The sequence below is a fragment of the Hyla sarda genome, chromosome 4 (genome assembly GCF_029499605.1).
Source record: "Hyla sarda isolate aHylSar1 chromosome 4, aHylSar1.hap1, whole genome shotgun sequence".
NCBI classification, from domain to species: Eukaryota; Metazoa; Chordata; class Amphibia; order Anura; family Hylidae; genus Hyla; species Hyla sarda.
Window position 1 is genome coordinate 343,938,303 of NC_079192.1, and position 16,684 is coordinate 343,954,986.

General features: G+C 44.3%; 1 protein-coding gene across 1 annotated transcript in view; it reads right to left on the reverse strand.

The window, feature by feature from the left end:
• Nucleotides 1–593: 593 nt before the first annotated feature.
• HBEGF (heparin binding EGF like growth factor) overlaps nucleotides 594–16,684 on the reverse strand; it is a 142,093-nt gene continuing 126,002 nt past the window's right edge. Inside the window, exon 5 of the mRNA XM_056516541.1 lies at nucleotides 594–3,963. Within this exon, the coding sequence (XP_056372516.1) occupies nucleotides 3,897–3,963 (67 nt within the window). The 3' untranslated portion in view covers nucleotides 594–3,896. The remainder of the gene's footprint in view (nucleotides 3,964–16,684) is intronic.

Consider the following 16,684-nt stretch of genomic DNA (forward strand, 5'->3'; position numbering starts at 1 on the left):
TGTTAGAAATGAAAATGTGCAAACACAATAAAGGCTTTCTTTATACTGCACTAGCAATGCTTCCCCCACCCACCCCGGTCGATAATTCTGCCCATTCATGGACCTACTGATGAAGAGGGGATGAATACAGAAGAAGAGCATTACCGACCAGAGCAGCGGGCATAAAAACTGCTAGTACAGCATAAAGAACCCCTCTAGGGATGTCCCGATACCGATACTAGTATCGGTATCGGGGCCGATACTCAGCATTTGCATGGTATCGGGGACTCTTTTAATGTCCCCAATACCATGTCCGATACCTGCTGCTATGCGGCCCGGCTCCGGTGTCCAGTTCTCCCGACCGCATCATGGCGTTCCATGGAGGAGCAGGTGACACACGTCACTCCCCTTCCCCCAGCGTAACGCTACGGAGGAAGCAGAGTGACGTGTATGTCACATGCTCCTCCATAGGACGCAATGATGCGATCGGGAGAAAGGGACAGCGGAGCAGCAGCACCTGACAGAGGACAGTCGCAGGTGAGCTGTCTACAAGAGGGACTGCTATCAACAAGCGGGGACCTGCTGTCTACAAGGGGGACGGCTGCTGTCTACAAGGGGGGGGGGCTGCTGTCTACAAGGGGGACAAGAGGGAGTGCTGTATACAAGGGGGGGGGGGCTGCTGTCTACAAGGGGGGACTGCTGTCTGTAAGGGGGACAAGAGGGAGCACTGTCTACAAGGGAGGTTCTGTTGTCTACAAGGGGGACGCTGGGTGGGAGACGCTGTCTACATGGGGGACAAGAGAGGGGTGCTGTCTACAAGGGAGGGTTGCGGTCTACAGGGGGGGGCTGCTTCTAATGTCTGCAACTATCTATACTACCTACAAGGGGATACTACCTACTATTTGAGGCAATCTTACAGCAGAGTCAGCTGCACTAACTTGAATATATATGTAGATGCAGGTGACCTGGTTTCTACTGCTGCTCACCGCCAAAGCAAATTCCCTGTTCTATCCAATGGAGAAGAGAGAAATCTTGGCTCATACTACAGCAGCCGCCTCCATTGTACAAAACAAGGAACCCACATATACGGTAAACAACGCCAGAAACTGCTTCACCCTGGTGTCAGATTCCCTTTAAAATATAAGCACTCGTACTTGGTATCGCCGAGTACTAGAATTAAAGTATCGGTACTTGTACTCGGTCTTAAAAAAAATGGTATCAGGACATCCCTAAACCCCTCCATTGTGCAGAAAGGCTGATTTGCATATTTTCTTTTTCAATGGATTACAACAGAGCGGCTGCACAGGTAAACTGTGTTTGAATCGGCATCAACTGAACTATTGCCCTGTATATTCAGGTTAGTGTGTGTGTGTGTGTGGGGGGGGGGCTGCTTTCAGATTTCCTTTAACCTTTTTCTATAGGTAGTCAATGTAACATTCCCTAGCGTCTTGCCAGCAGCACAATAATGGGTTAATGTATCCCCCTGTGTGCTTGCAGGACCTTGGAATTTTTATGAGAATTAAAGAAAAAACACCCTAAGGTATATAAGGGTTCATCCCCCTCTGAACAGTGAGATTTTCAGACAGAGTCCTAGATACGCTGGCACACTCCAGGAGTGTTTCTACAAACAAAACCTAACCTAAGAATTAAGAAAGTATTTTGTACCTGGTGCACAAAGTACAATCTAAACCCTTCAAACCCATCCAGACCCCAAATTCTTGACTTCTTACAGGATGGGTTCTATAAGGGCCTATCTCCTAGTACTATCCAAGTACAGGTAGCTGCTCTTTCAGCCTTCCTCCAGGTAAAATGATTACAACATCAGGAAGTCAAGGACTTTGTTAAAGCTCTAGGTAGGCTTAGGCCGAAAATAGTTCAGCCTATAGCTTCTTGGGATCTTTTAATTGTACTAAAACAACTAAGTCTGCAGCCTTTTGAACCTCTAGAGGCGGTATCCTTAAAACACGTTACCCTTAAGACTATTTTTCTTTTGGCTATAATATCTGCCAAAAGAGTAGGAGAGTTCCAAGCTTTTTCAGCTGAGGAACGCTAGCTTTCTTTTTCGCTTGGATAGAGTTCTCTTAAGATTTCTTCCTTCTTTTCTTCCCAAGTGTCCATCCATTACCAATACTAATCAAGTAGTATGTTTACCACGTTATTTTCCTTCCTCTCAGGAGATATCTCAATTTGACTATACCACACTGGATGATGTTTGATGTCTACAAATATATGTCAACAGAACAAAATCATTTCGTTAAGAAAATAATTTATTTGTACTATTCCAGGGTAATAAATAAGGAAGGACTTCCTCTAAGGCGAGTATTTCTAGATGGATCTCCGACTGTATCAAGATATCTTACTCCATCCAAGATCTAGAGCCTCCAAGTTTCACTAAAGCTCATTCAACTAGAGCAAGCATGTCAAACTCAAAGGCTAACATGGGCCGAAAAAAACAAGGTTTAAGTTTATGTGGTGCGCATCCAAAAAAGGATGTAGTAACGCCGGCCCTTGAATTCTGGGAGCGTGACGTGAGCGAATGTCAATAAGAGGCCCCCACATTAAGTGCCCAGTACAGTTCCCCCACATTAGGTGCCCAGTACAGTTCCCCCACGTGCGCCATCTCCCGGCGGCCCCTGTGTTTTTAAACTTAATGCAGGGCCGCTGAGAGTTGACGGGGGCATCCCTGTGTCCCTAAAACATCTTTCGGGAACACAGGGATGTCCGGGCCGCAAATATATTCATTGTGAGCCGCATTCAGCCCACGGGCCGCATGTTTAACACCCAAGAACTAGAGCAACGGCGGCCTCTTGGGCTGCCTCTGGAACACATCTGCCAGAGTGCATCATGGACTACTCCAAACACTTTCTTCAAGCATTATAAAATTGACTTATTATTATCAGACAAAACACAGTTTGTTAAATCTGTCTTAGATTCTGTTAATGTAATCAGCCCACCCAGGGATACTGCTACTTAAATCCCATTATTGTGCTGCTGGCAAGACACTAGGGAAGATTAGATTTAAGTAGTTAATCTGTTTTCCCTTAGTCTTGAAAGCAGCACAACATTACCGCCCTTATTTGAATTTTGTTGTGTATGGTTTCTATGATTGTTACTTTATCATTTACTCACTGTTCCCTCGGGGGAGGAACCCTTATATACCTTAGGGTGTTTTTTCTTTGCTTCCAGGACCTTGGAATTTTAATGAGAATTACACAGGGGATATGTTACCCCATTATTGTGCTGCTGTCAAGGGAAAACAGATTAACTACTTAAATCTAATCTTATATTATACGGATAGCGGGCAATAGCCACCCTACTACCGCATGAATAAAACCCCATTTTAAATATAAACATGTTCCTAGGACAGCTTCTATGGAAAACTGAATTAAGGTTCTTCATTTAAAGGCCATAAACACACTGCGCTTGGGAAGATGTATTTGAAAAAAAAAGTTACCAGTTAGACAGCCATGACATTGTGTATGATAAAATGAAAAACACAAATTCAAAACTGAAGGATGTAATGCAGTTAGCTTATAATAATAGCACCTTGGGCATTTTGGCAAAAGAAGCCAAGTCGATAATCTCTGAAGGCAGACAAAACATGTGGATACAAATATTACGGTTTTATCCAATACACCTTTCTGCTACTATTATGTATCATCCTATTGATGCCCCAGAGTGGAGGAGAAGTAAAAAAAAAAAAGCAGAACAACAGTGTTACCTATGTTTTAATAAGAATGTAAACTTTACTTTTAAAACACCCCTCCTCTCACTGGTTTAAGGTCAACACAACACTATTTTATAAGGATAATCATGTTCGAAATTTTACCAGTACAACATTTTTTCATTACATGAGCCAAACATTCATGTCCATCAGTTATTTATAACTTGTCAGCCTTAAGTAACCAGAAATGTCCTCATGTAGGGCTTGCAAATTTAATTTTTTTTTCATTGTCCACATTATAAGCTCCCGTCCTGTGATACCTTGAAAAAAAAAAAAATTTTTTTACTCAAACAATACAATGTAGAAAATGCAACAGAGTAGCTTGTATATACAGTATATTATAAGGGGATTATGGGGGGGGGGGGGGGGAAACATCACTTATCTTTAAAACCACAATTAACAGTTATTAATATTTTTTATATGTCTATCTGAGACAAAAGCAGTCCAGTTTGCTCATAGCAAACAGTCACAGCTTAGGCTAGGTTCACATGGCCTTTCTCTTCCGTCCCACTATTCTCCCAGCATTGCTGCTAAACGGACCAAGCTAACAAAAGGATGCAAACTAATGCAAAGGGATGCCATTTAAGTGGCATCCTTTTGCATCAGTTTTACATCTGTTTGTATCCTTTATTCTCCGTTTTTATTTTTGTCTGGCTACTTCCTGGTTGTTAACACCTTTTCTAAGCATGCTCAGTATTTAAAACGGATCAAATACGGATTGGAAAAAAAGGATGCAAACGGATGACATTAAAGGCTCATCCGTTTCCCATTAAAATTTATTATATCCGCCTCTCTTCCTTTTTTTTTTTTTTTTTGATGAGGAAAACCATACAGCATGCAGTCTTTTTTCCTGTAAAAAAAAAAAAAGAAAAGAAAAAAACACGGAATAGAAACCAAATGGATGCAAACTGATAAAGGATTGTAACTCAATCCCACTGACATCAATGGGATCCATTTACGGACAATAAATAAAAGCCCTTAGCTTTCAGTTGGCTTAGAGAAAACTCTGTGAATGTCCTTGAGTGGCCCAGCAAGAGCTACGCCTTAACACCTAAAGGACCAAGGGTGTACTGGTATGCCCTTGGTCTTTGGTGCTTAAGGTAAAAGAGCGTACCTGTCTGCCCTGCTCCCGTTAAGTGTTTGAAGAGTGCTCACGAGCAGAGCATGCTTCAAACCCAATGGGTCCCGACTGCCATCAGCAGCCAGGACCCACGGTTAATGCCGGTGTCTAAAATGCAGAGTTAACGATCCCGGCAGCTCAGTGGAGCTGATCGGGACCATTGCGGTGAAATGCTCAGCATTTAACAGTCTATGCAATCGAAAGATTGCATGGTATAGCCCACTATGGGAGCTAAAAATAAAAAAAAAGTTAATAAAAGTGAATTAACCCCTTCCTAATAAAAATTTTAATCCCCCTTCCCATTTTAAAATAAAATAATGAAATAAAAATAATCATATGTGTACAACCGCGTGCTTAAATGTCCGAACTATTAAAATATAAGGTTAGCTAAACTGTACGGTCGACGTATTTGTAAAAAAAATACCAAAGTCCCAAATCGCTAAATTCTGGTCACTTCCTATACCATAAAAAGATAATAAAAAGTGATCAGAGTTCCATGAAAATAAAAATGGTACTGATAAAAACTACAGATCACTGCGCATATAGCTCTGTATGTGGAAAACTAAAGAAGTTATAGAAAGTGAAAATGTTAAAGATACTAATTTTGGTGCATGTAGTTATCATTTTTAAATAAAATAGTAAAATAGTAAAACCTACATAAATTGGGTATCCTTGTAATCGTATGGACCTACAGAATAAAGATAAGGTCTCATTTTTACCAAAAGTGCAATTCGCAGAAATGGAAGCCCCCAATAATGTCTTTTTTCAGCAGTGGTGTCATTACAAAGCAGATGTAATTACAAAGTGATGCAAAAAACAAGCCCTATATGGGTCAGTAAATGCAAAATTAAAAAAAGTGTCCTAATTTTTAGAAGGGAAGGAGGAAAAAACTAAAGTGCAAAAACGAGAATGGGCTTGGTCCTTAACGACAACGGACGTAAATGTACATCCTGATAGGACTTAGCGCATCAGGACGTACAGTTACATCCTGTATGTGACCGCGAATACTGTGGCAGGTCCCAGCTGCGATCGCTCTGATGTCTACCATTAACCCCTAAGATGCCGTGTTCAATACAGATTATGGCATCTGCGGCAGTACGGCTACTGAAATGGCTAATCTGATCGCCCGCAGGGATCAGATCAGCTAAGATGGCGGCCGGAGGTCCCCTCACCTGCCTCCGCTGCTCTCCCGGGGTCTTTTCCTCTGATCTGCCTTCCAGCAGACCAGAGCAGAAGATAATCGATAATCCTGATCAGTGATATGCCTATGCATAGCACTGAACAGTATTAGCAATATAATGATTGCTATAAATAGTCCCGTATGAGTTAAAAAAATAAGTAAAAAAATTTTTTTTTTGAAAAATCCCCTCTCCCAATAAAAATTTTAATCACCCGTTTCCCCATTTTACAAAAAAAAAGTGTAAAAAAATTATCGAACATATTTGGTATCGCTGTGTGCATAAATGCCCGAACTATCAAAATATAATGTATGTTGAACGGCGTAAATCTAAAAAAAAAAGTCCAAAATTGCTGCCAAAGTCACATTCACAAAAAAAAAAAAAAAAGTGATCAAATAGTCACATATACACAAAAGTGGTACTAAAAAAACTACGGGTCATGGCGCAAAAAATGAGCCCTCACACATCCCCGTATACGGAAAGTGAAAAAGTTATAGGTGGTCAAAATAGTCTATTTTAACCCCTTAAGGACGCAGCCCTTTTTCACCTAAAGGACTGAGCCCTTTTTTGCAATTCTGACCACCGTCGCGTTACCCATTAATAACTCTAAAACGCTTTTACCGAATATTCTGATTCTGAGATTGTTTTTTCGTGACATATTCTACTTTATTTTGGTGGTAAATTTTCGTCGTTACTTTCATCCTTTTTTGGTGAAAAATCCCCAAATTTCATGAAAATTTTGCATTTTTCTAACTTTGAAGCTGCTTGTAAGGAAAATGGATATTCCCAAATTTTTTTTTTTTATTCACAAATACAATATGTCCACTTTATGTTGGCATCATAAAATGGACATATTTTTACTTTTTGAAAAAGTTAGAGGGCTTCAAAGTAGAGCAGCAATTATCAAAAATGTCATGAAAATTGCAAAATCTTAAGGGACAGATGTTACAGAACTACAACTACCAGCATGCCTGGGCAGTCTAGGCATGCTGAGAGTTGTAGTTTGGCAACATATGAAGGGCTACCGTTTGGGCACCACTGTAACAGTGGTCTCCAAACTGTGACCCTCCCGATGTTTCAAAACTGCAACTCCCAGAATGCCCAGACAGCCTTCCGCTAGTGGTCGCCACAGTAAAGATCGCTTTTCTTTCACTTTCATTCCCCCCCCCCCCCCCCCACCGTCGTTTCCCTACCTGAGCCGGGATCTCTGCAGTCTCCACGACGATCTTCGGTCCCCACGCCATATTCAGGTAAGGTACCGGTCTCCATCTTCTCCCCCCGTTCTGCCCGACATCCAGGGGTGGGCAGAATGGGGGGTCGCCATCGCAACCCACTGTTCTGCGCTGCCATTGGTTAGAATCAGTTCTGACCAATGGCAGGGGATAGGAGGAGATCGCAGCACTGCGACCTCGCTCCTATCCCTCAGGATGATCGGGGCTCTCACTGACAGCTCCGATCATCCCTATTTTCCGGGTGATCGGGTCACCAGAGACTCGATCAGCCCGAAATAGCAGAAAATCGCATGTCTGAATTGACATGCGATTTTCTGCGATCGCCGACTTGGACCCCCCTCAGCGATGTGCCGGGATGCCTGCTGAATGATTTCAGCAGGCATCCCGGTCTGATCCCCAACCGGCTAGCAGCGGGGACCGGAATTCCCACGGGCGTATGCATACGCCCCACGTCCTTAAGGACTCAGGATGCAGGGCGTATGCATACGCCCAGCGTCCTGAAGAGGTTAACCACACTGATTTTGTAAAAAAAAATGTTTTGATTTTTTTGTTTTTTAAAGCAGTACATTAATAAAAAAGTATATAATCATGGGTATCATTTTAATCGTATTGACTCACAGAATAAAAAAAATGTCATTTTTACAGTAAATTGTACAGCGTGAAAACTAAACCCTTCACAATTTGCTAAGTTGTGGTTTTCATTTAAATTTCCTCACACAAATATAAATTTTTTTGGGTTTGCCGTATATTTTATGGTAAAATGAGAGGTGTCATTACAAAGTACAAATGGTTGCACAAAAAACAAGCCCTCATATGGGTCTGTGAATGGAAATATAAAAGAGTTATGGATTTTAGAAGGCAAGGAGAAAAAACAAAAACGCAAAAATAAAGTTGGCCTGGTCCTTAAGGCCAAAATGGGCTGTGTCCTTTAGAGGTTAAGGGTTCTCTGCTGGAAAACACATTTAACCCTTTAACGACGCGGGACATATATTTACGTCCTGCGCCGGCTCCCGCTATATGAAGCGGGGTCGCGCTGCGACCCCGCATCACATCGCGTTGGTCCCGGCGCTCATCAACGGCCGGGACCCGGGGCTAATACCACACATCGCCGATTGCGGCGATGTGCAGTATTAACCCTTTAGAAGCGGCGGTCAAAGCTGACCGCCGCTTCTAAAGCGAAAGTGAAAGTATCCCGGCTAGTCAGTCGGGCTGTTCGCCGCAGCGTCCCGAACAGCTTGCAGGACACCGGGAGGCCCCTACCTGCCTCCTCGGTGTCCGATCGGCGAATGACTGCTCCGTGCCTGAGATCCAGGCAGGAGCAGTGAAGCGCCAATAACGCTGATCACAGGTGTGTTAATACACACCAGTGCTCAGCATAGGAGATCAGTGTGAGCAGTGTTATAGGTCCCTATGGGACCTATAACACTGCTAAAAAAAAGTTTAAAAAAAGGGTTAATAAAGGTCATTTAACCCCTTCCCTAATAAAAGTTTGAATCACCCCCCTTTTCCCATAAAAAAAATAAAACCGTGTAAATAAAAATAAACATATGTGGTATCGCCGCGTGCGTAAATGTCCGAACTATAAAAATATATCATTAATTAAACTGCACGGTCAATGGCGTACGCGCAAAAAAATTCCAAAGTCCAAAAAAGCGTATTTTGGTCACTTTTTATACCATTAAAAAATGAATAAAAAGTGATCAAAAAGTCAGATCAAAACTTCAGATCACAGCGCAAAAAATAAAAAAGTTATAGGGGTCAGAAGAGGACATTTTTAAACGTATACATTTTCCTGCATGTAGTTATGATTTTGTTCCAGAAGTACGACAAAATCAAACCTATATAAGTAGGGTATCATTTTAACCGTATGGACCTACAGAATAATGATAAGGTGCCATTTTTACCGAAATATGCACTGCCTAGAAACGGAAGCCCCCATAAGTTACAAAATGGCGTTTTTTTCTTCGATTTTGTCGCACAATGATTTTTTTTTCCGTTTCGTCGTGAATTTTTTGGTAAAATGACTGATGTCACTGCAAAGTAGAATTGGTGACGCAAAAAAAAAAAGCCATAATATGGATTTTTAGGTGGAAAATTGAAAGGGTTATGATTTTTAAAAGGTAAGGAGGAAAAAACGAAAGTGCAAAAACGGAAAAACCCTGAGTCCTTAAGGGGTTAAAATCAACTGATGCCAGAAAGTTAAACAGATTTGTAAATTACTTCTAGGGATCGACCGATTATCGGAGTGGCTGATATTATCGGCCAATATTCACGATTTTGTACGTTATCGGTATCGGCATCTAACCTTGCCGATAATGCTTGCCCGCGAGAACGGTGCTGCTGGCTGCTGTTTTGCATCTCCCACACAGCCACGGCAGCCCTGTAAGAGAACCGCAGTGGCTGCCTGGGAGAGGCGCTTTGAACTCCGGCGTGGCGCTGCTGCGCTTAGACGTGAGGTCACGTGACCTCACGTTTAAGAGCAGTAGCACCATGTCTGAGTCACTGTGCCACTGATCAGTCCGCCCGCCACCCTGCTCTCTCTCTTGTACAAGGCCCTGCTTGTCCTCAGGTACAGAACCCAGCTTGTCCTCAGTGTAAAGGGCCCCGCTTGTCCTCAGTGTAAAGGGCCCCGCTTGTCCTCAGTGTAAAGGGCCCCGCTTGTCCTCAGTGTATTTGTTGTATTTGACCATATCACCATTGTTTTGCTGCAATCTGACTGGTATGTTTCTGTATTATTTATGTTTGTTTATTTACCAATGAAAAATTTTTTTTTTAATCCTTCCACTACTTATCAGCTGCTGAAGAGGAAGTTCTTTTCTTTTTGAATTTCTTTTCTGTTTGACCACAATGCTCTCTGCTGACACCTCTGTTCATGTCAGGAACTGTCCTGAGAAGAAGCAAATCTCCATAGCAAACCTCTCCTGCTCTGGACAGTTCCTGACATGGACAGAGATGTCAGCAGAGAGCACCGTGATCAGACAGAAAAGAAATTCAAAAAGAAAAGCACTTCCTGTGGAGCATACAGCAGCTGATAAGTATTGGAAGGATTAATATTTTTTAATAGAAGTAATTACGGAAACAAATCTGTAACATTTTGGCACCAGTTGATTAGAAAAATAAAAAATAAAAAAAGGGTTCCACCGGAGTACCCCTTTAACTCGTTAAGGACACAGCTAGGTTTCATTTTTGCATTTTTGTTTTCCATCATCTCCTTTAAAGAGACATAACTCTTTTATTGTTCTATCCACATACCCAAATGGGGGGTTTGGGGGAAGAATTAAATAAAAAACCCTATATTTTGTAGCATTTGGAGGGTTCTGCTTATACGTAGTTCACTCTTGAGTGGACCACTCAATGGACCAAGCCCATTTTGACATTAAGGACCAGAGCATTTTTTGCAAATCTGACCACTGTCACTTAAGCATTAATAACTCTGGATGCTTTAACTTATTAATTTGATTCTGAGACAGTTTTTTCATGATATATTCTATTTTATGTTAGTGGTACATTTTTGTCGATACTTGCATAATTTCTTGGTGAAAAATTCTAAATTTTCATGAAAAATATGAAAATATGCATTTTCTAACTTTGAAACACTCTGTTTGTAAGAAAAATGGACATGCCATATAAATTATATATTGATACACATATACAATATGTCTACTTTATGTTTGCATCGTAAAGTTTACATGTTTTTACTTTTTAAAGACATTGGGCTTCAAAGTTTAGCAACAATTTTAAAATTTTTCACAAAAAATTCTAAATTAGAATTTTTTAGGGACCAGTTCAGTTTTCAAGTAAATGAAAGGAGCGACAATGGGATTTTGGTGAAATGGTTTTTTGGGGCATGTCACATTTAGGAAGCCCCCCATGGTGCCAGAGCAGCAAAAAAAAAAAAAAAAAAAAAAAAAAAAAAAAAAGATTAGATTAGATTTTTTTCACAAAAATGCTTGCGTTACCCCATATTTTTCATTTTCACAAGGGGTAATAGAAGAAATGGTGTTAGAAATTTAAGGTGGCTTTTCCTACTAAGTATGGAAATACCCCATATGTGGATGTAAATTGCTCTGCGGGCGCACTACAGGGCTCAGAAGAGAAGGAGCGCCATTGGGCTTTTGGAGAGAGAATTTGGTTGGAATGGAAGTCGAGGGGCCATGTGCGTTTACAAAGCTTGCGCTATCAGAACAGTGGACGCCCCCCACATGTGACCCCATTTTGGAAACTACACCCTTTATGGAATGTAACAAGGGGTGAAGTGAGCATTTACACCTCACTGGCATTTGACAGATCTTTGGGACAGTGGGCTGTGCAAATGAAAAATACATACATCGGGCAGAACCAGTCAATGTTGCATGACAAAATGGTGCTTTAGGCTCTGCAGCACAGGTTCCTTCAGGGAGCAGTGAATTCAGGAAACAGTAGAGCTGGGCGGTATGACCAAATATGTGTATCACGGTATTTTTGTAACTTATGGCGGTTCCACGGTATATAACGGTATTTCCACTGTATTTAACGGTATATAATAGGCTCAGCCTGTCACTGGCCGGGGCGGGATATCGCTCCAGCTGGTGATAGGCTGACGGCTGTCCGACGTTCCCATCCCCAGTGTAAGGCCGACGTAGGTAAGTTAAAGTTTATTTTCTTTATCTTTTGCAGCCCGGGCATAGGGATGCAGCATACAGCAGTGGTCTCCAACCTGCGGACCTCCAGCTGTTGCAAAACTACAACTCCCAGCATGAACGGACAGCCAACGGCTGTCCGGGCATGCTGGGAGTTGTAGTTTTGCAACATCTGGAGGTCCGCAGGTTGGAGACCACTGGCGTACAGTGAGTTCCAGCGCCGGGGGCCCCCAACAAAGAGGAGAAGGGCAGTGTTTAAGGGTGACATGTGAGTAGTACCCCACTGGGCTGATAATTAATTTGGGGGGGGGGGGGGGGGAGCAGAACAGCACTCGCAGGTCATGTATGATTAGTTCCCCGTTGTGGGGACAACGCTGCGCTGGGCTGATAATTCATTCCCAAGGGGGAGGGGCCAGCCCGGTATTGCGGCATGGGAAAAATTCATATCGCGCAGCCCAAAAATTTCGGTATTCGGGATGAAATGGTATACCGCCCAGCCCTAGGAGACAGGGATCTATCAAGACTGTGGGAGGCAGGATGTGTGTGTGGTGGTAGGGGGGTTCTCTACAGCCTGTGTAGGCACCTCAACCTCTTCAGGACCCAGGGCGTATGGGTACGCCCGTGGGAATTCCGGTCCCCGCCGCTAGCCGGTCGAGGCCTGGACCGGAATGCCTGCTGAAATCATTCAGCAGGCATCCTGGAATAGCGCCCAGGGGGGGTCCTGAGACCCCCCCATGTCGGCGATCGCTGGAAATCGCTGGTCAATTCAGACCAGTGATTTTCGTCAATTCCGGTTCCCGCCGCTCGGGGACCGGACCGGGATGCCTGCTGAAATCATTCAGCAGGCATCCCCTCTCATCGCCAGAGGGAATCCTGAGATCCCCTCATATCGGCGATTGCCGCAGTACACCGGCGGTCTGCGGCGCTTCTGGGTCACATGTGACCCCAGCACCCGGATAAGGATGATGATAGCTGGTGTAACAGACACCACCAATCATCATCCGTACAGTACTGGGAGGCGGCACTGTTGCCATCCCCCAGTACAGCAGTGATTGGGTGGCCTTAGTGACTGCACCAGTCACTGCAGTATGCGGAGGTGGGATCAGGAGCACGCTGCTCTGCTCTCCCCACCATTTTCCTCAGAGCTGGTCTGCAGGACGGAGCCCCGTGCCGCCATCTCCCCCCTCACAGTGCAAAAAGTGTAAAAGAGTATCCCCTTGCCCCCTTTCTTTGGCCCCTTGGCACTGAAAGCAGTAAGGGTAAGCTTTTAGATTAGGTAGGGACAGTTAGGAGCAGTGCTGTGGAGTCGGATGAAATTTTGGGTACCTGGAGTCGGCAAACAATGCACCGACTCTGACTCCTACTAAAATTAGATTGGAATAAAAAAAGCAAGTTTAAATGTACCAATTCACAAAAAGTTATAATTAATGACTTCTCTACTGTAAGAATAAAGACCAATGCATGCAGTGACTCACGTAACTGCAAAACGAACACGTTAAGTGACCGTGAAGAAGCATGCTTTTCATGTGCTTCACTATATGGCACGCAATGCGCAATTAGGAGCAGCAATACTTATACTTTCCATAGTGTTGTGTTCTGCTGTTACAGGGTACCCATGGGTAACCTAGCCTCTCACTGATAAGGGATTAAAGGGGTACTCCACCCCTAGAATTCTTCTAAGATGTCAGATCGCCGGGGTCCCGCCGCTGGGGACCCCCGCAATATAGCAAGCAGCACCCACCTGTAACAGCTTCCGGAAGCGCTGGAGGCTCTCAGGCTAATTCCTCCTGACCACAGGGAAAGAGGATCGTGACGTCACGACTCTGCCCCCGTGTGACGTCACGCCCCGCCCCCTCAATTCAAGTCTATAGGGGATAAGAAATCTAGGGGCCAAGTACCCCTTTAAGTAAACATGTTTTTTGCAGGACTAGAGACACTTGTATAAGTGATGGGAATGGAGGGTCAATAGTTCAAGACTGAAGCTGTAAACCATTGGAAAAACTGCTGCCATTCAGCTAAGGCTATAAAAACTTGTAAACTCTGATTGTTAACTTAAACTTTAAACATGACTATGGGATTCTACTTGGGAAATCATGTTTTATAATAAATGCCCCTTCCTGGATCCTCCCACTGCCCTATCTTCAGCAGCAGATCAGCACACAAAAAGGAGAAGGCAGCAGCTTCTGCCCAACTACCTCTCTCTGCTAGAAGAGCTTAGAAGAACTTGGTGGAACAGCTTCTTGGATTCAACTGTAAGTGTTTATAAATACATTCACATATTAATACAGAGGAGTCAAAGTCGGGGAGTCTGAGTCGGAGGTACAAAAAAACTGTGGAGTCGGAACATTTATCTACCGACTCCAGAGCCCTGGTTAGGAGTTAAAAAAAAAAGATAAATATTTTGTTTTTGCAGCGTACTATCCGTAGGTGTCCGCGGGTCCGTAGCACCTTTAGCTGCGTGACCCCGGCCCTACTGGGTCGCTGCGGTCTGCCGCCAGCATTTTATTGGGGCGCAGACCTTTTTTATTTTTTTGCTTAATGTGTGGCCGGAACCTCTTAGCTGTAAAAGAGCGGTCCGCCACCGTTAGCTAAAGCCCACCCGCCGCTGATCGGTCCTGTCGTACTGATTTTTTTTTTGTGGTGCAAGCACTTTTTCGGGTCATAGCGGCTCTTTTATTTTTTGCACCTATAGTTGGTTCGTGCCACCAGTAGCAGGTCTTTGCTGTGTGGACGGACCGTACCTCTGTGTGCGGCCTGCCCCACCGCTGTCAGTGATTTATCACTGATCAGCTGTTTTTTTTGGGTTCAGGCGGGTGCATTTTTTCAGGGTTAAGCGTTTTATTATTTTTTTTTTTGGGTATTTTGTGTGGGGGTCTGTGTACGTGCCACCAGCCACGATTCTGGGCTGAGTGGCCAGACCCCCCACTAACTTCTGCGCTCCCTGCCGCCACCATGTGCTAATCAGTGCGCACACCACTGATTAGGTACATGCTTTTTTTTGGGCACAGGGCTTTTTTTGCCCTAGAAGTCCTTTTTTTTATTTTATTTAAAAAAAAGTTTATTCCCCCCCCCCCCCCCTTTTCTGTTAGGGCGGATTTAGTTAGTTAGGTTAGGGCGGGTTAGGAAGGTATTAACGCACCACACCACACACAGCACATACACAAATTAAGTTCCCCCCCCCACATATTTACACTTCACCCCCCCCATTAGAATAGGGAAATGGCCCACAGGGCGTTTTCAGCAGAGGAGGCATATGCTATACACTGAAAGCGTCTCGGAGGATGAGGAAGACCCCACCTTCCTTATTTCCTTGTCCTCCTCATCATCTAGTTCTGATGATTAGCCACCGGGTCCACAAACCTTCTCTGCTCCTGACCCTGTGCCCCATGCTAGTATGAGTCCCCCTGGCGCTCATACTAGTCAAGCCCCCAGCCAAGTTCACTGGTGCCCCGTACCGGAGAACTTGTCTGGACCACAAGCCCGTGATTTCTGAGTTTGTTGGCGACTCAGGAATCAAGATTGACATTGTCGGGTTCACTGAAATGGACTATTTCAGTTTTTTTTTCAGTGACGACTTTGTCAATCTGATGGTTGAGCAGACGAACCTGTACGCCCAACAGTTCATCGCCGCAAACCCGGTCTCATTCTTGGCTAGGCCTGGTGGCTGGTTCCGAGTCGATGCAGCCGAAATTAGGACATTTTGGGGCCTCGTGCTACATATGGGCCTGGTCAAGAAACCCAGTGTCCGGCAATATTGGAGTGGGGATGTCCTTTACCAGACCCCGCTCTACAATATGGCCATGACACGTCCAAGGTTCGAGGCCATTCGGAAATGTTTGCATTATGCTGATAATGCTGTATGTCCCCCCTGAACTGATCCCGAGTATGACCGCCTGTATAAAATCAGGCCGGTCATCAATCACTTCGGGGCCAAATTTTGGGAGGCCTATGTCCCTGGAAGGGAGGTCAATATTGATGAGTCTCTCATCAGCTTTAAGGGGAGACTCAGCTTCCGGCAATACATCCCTGCCAAGCGAGCACAGTATGGCGTGAAGATGTATAAACTTTGCGAGAGTACCTCAGGGTACACTTGCAAGTTTATGGTGTATGAGGGATGAAATTCCTGTATTGAACCCTCAGAATGTCCCCCCCACTCTGGGTGTTAGCGGGAAAATCGTTTGGGGCCTTTTGCACCCATTGCTAGATAAAGATTACCATCTTTACGTGGATAACTTTTATACTAGTATCCCTCTCTTCACATCCCTCGTTGCCAGATCCACGCTCACTTGTGGGACAGTCCGGAAGAATCAAAGAGGCCTTCCTTCCTATCCCCTGCAGACTCCTATCCCCCAGGGTGAGTCCCGTGCCTTTTTCCATGAAAACCTGTTGCTGGTCAGGTATAAGGACAAGAGGGATGTCCTTATGCTCACCACAATTCATGGGAACGGTCCCTGTGCGAGGTACCTCAAGCCCGATTGTATTCTGGACTACAATTGGTATATGGGGGGAGTTGATCTTTCTGATCAAGTCCTCGAGCCATATAATGCGGAAAACAAAGGTATGGTACAAAAAAGTTGCGGTCTACATGGTACAGGTTGCCATGTGCAACTCTTTTGTACTGTCCCAGTACGCTGGCAACACAGGGACATACCTGCAGTTTCAAGAGGACGTTCTAAAGACCCTCATCTTTGGTGACCGCCAAAGAGCGGGTCAGAGCACCTCTGGAACTGTGGGCCCCGGATCGTCCCCGGCCAACACTTTCCAGGTGAGGTCCCCCACACTGGAAAGAAGGGACGATCCCAGAAAAAAATGCAGTGTGTGTCGCAAAAGGG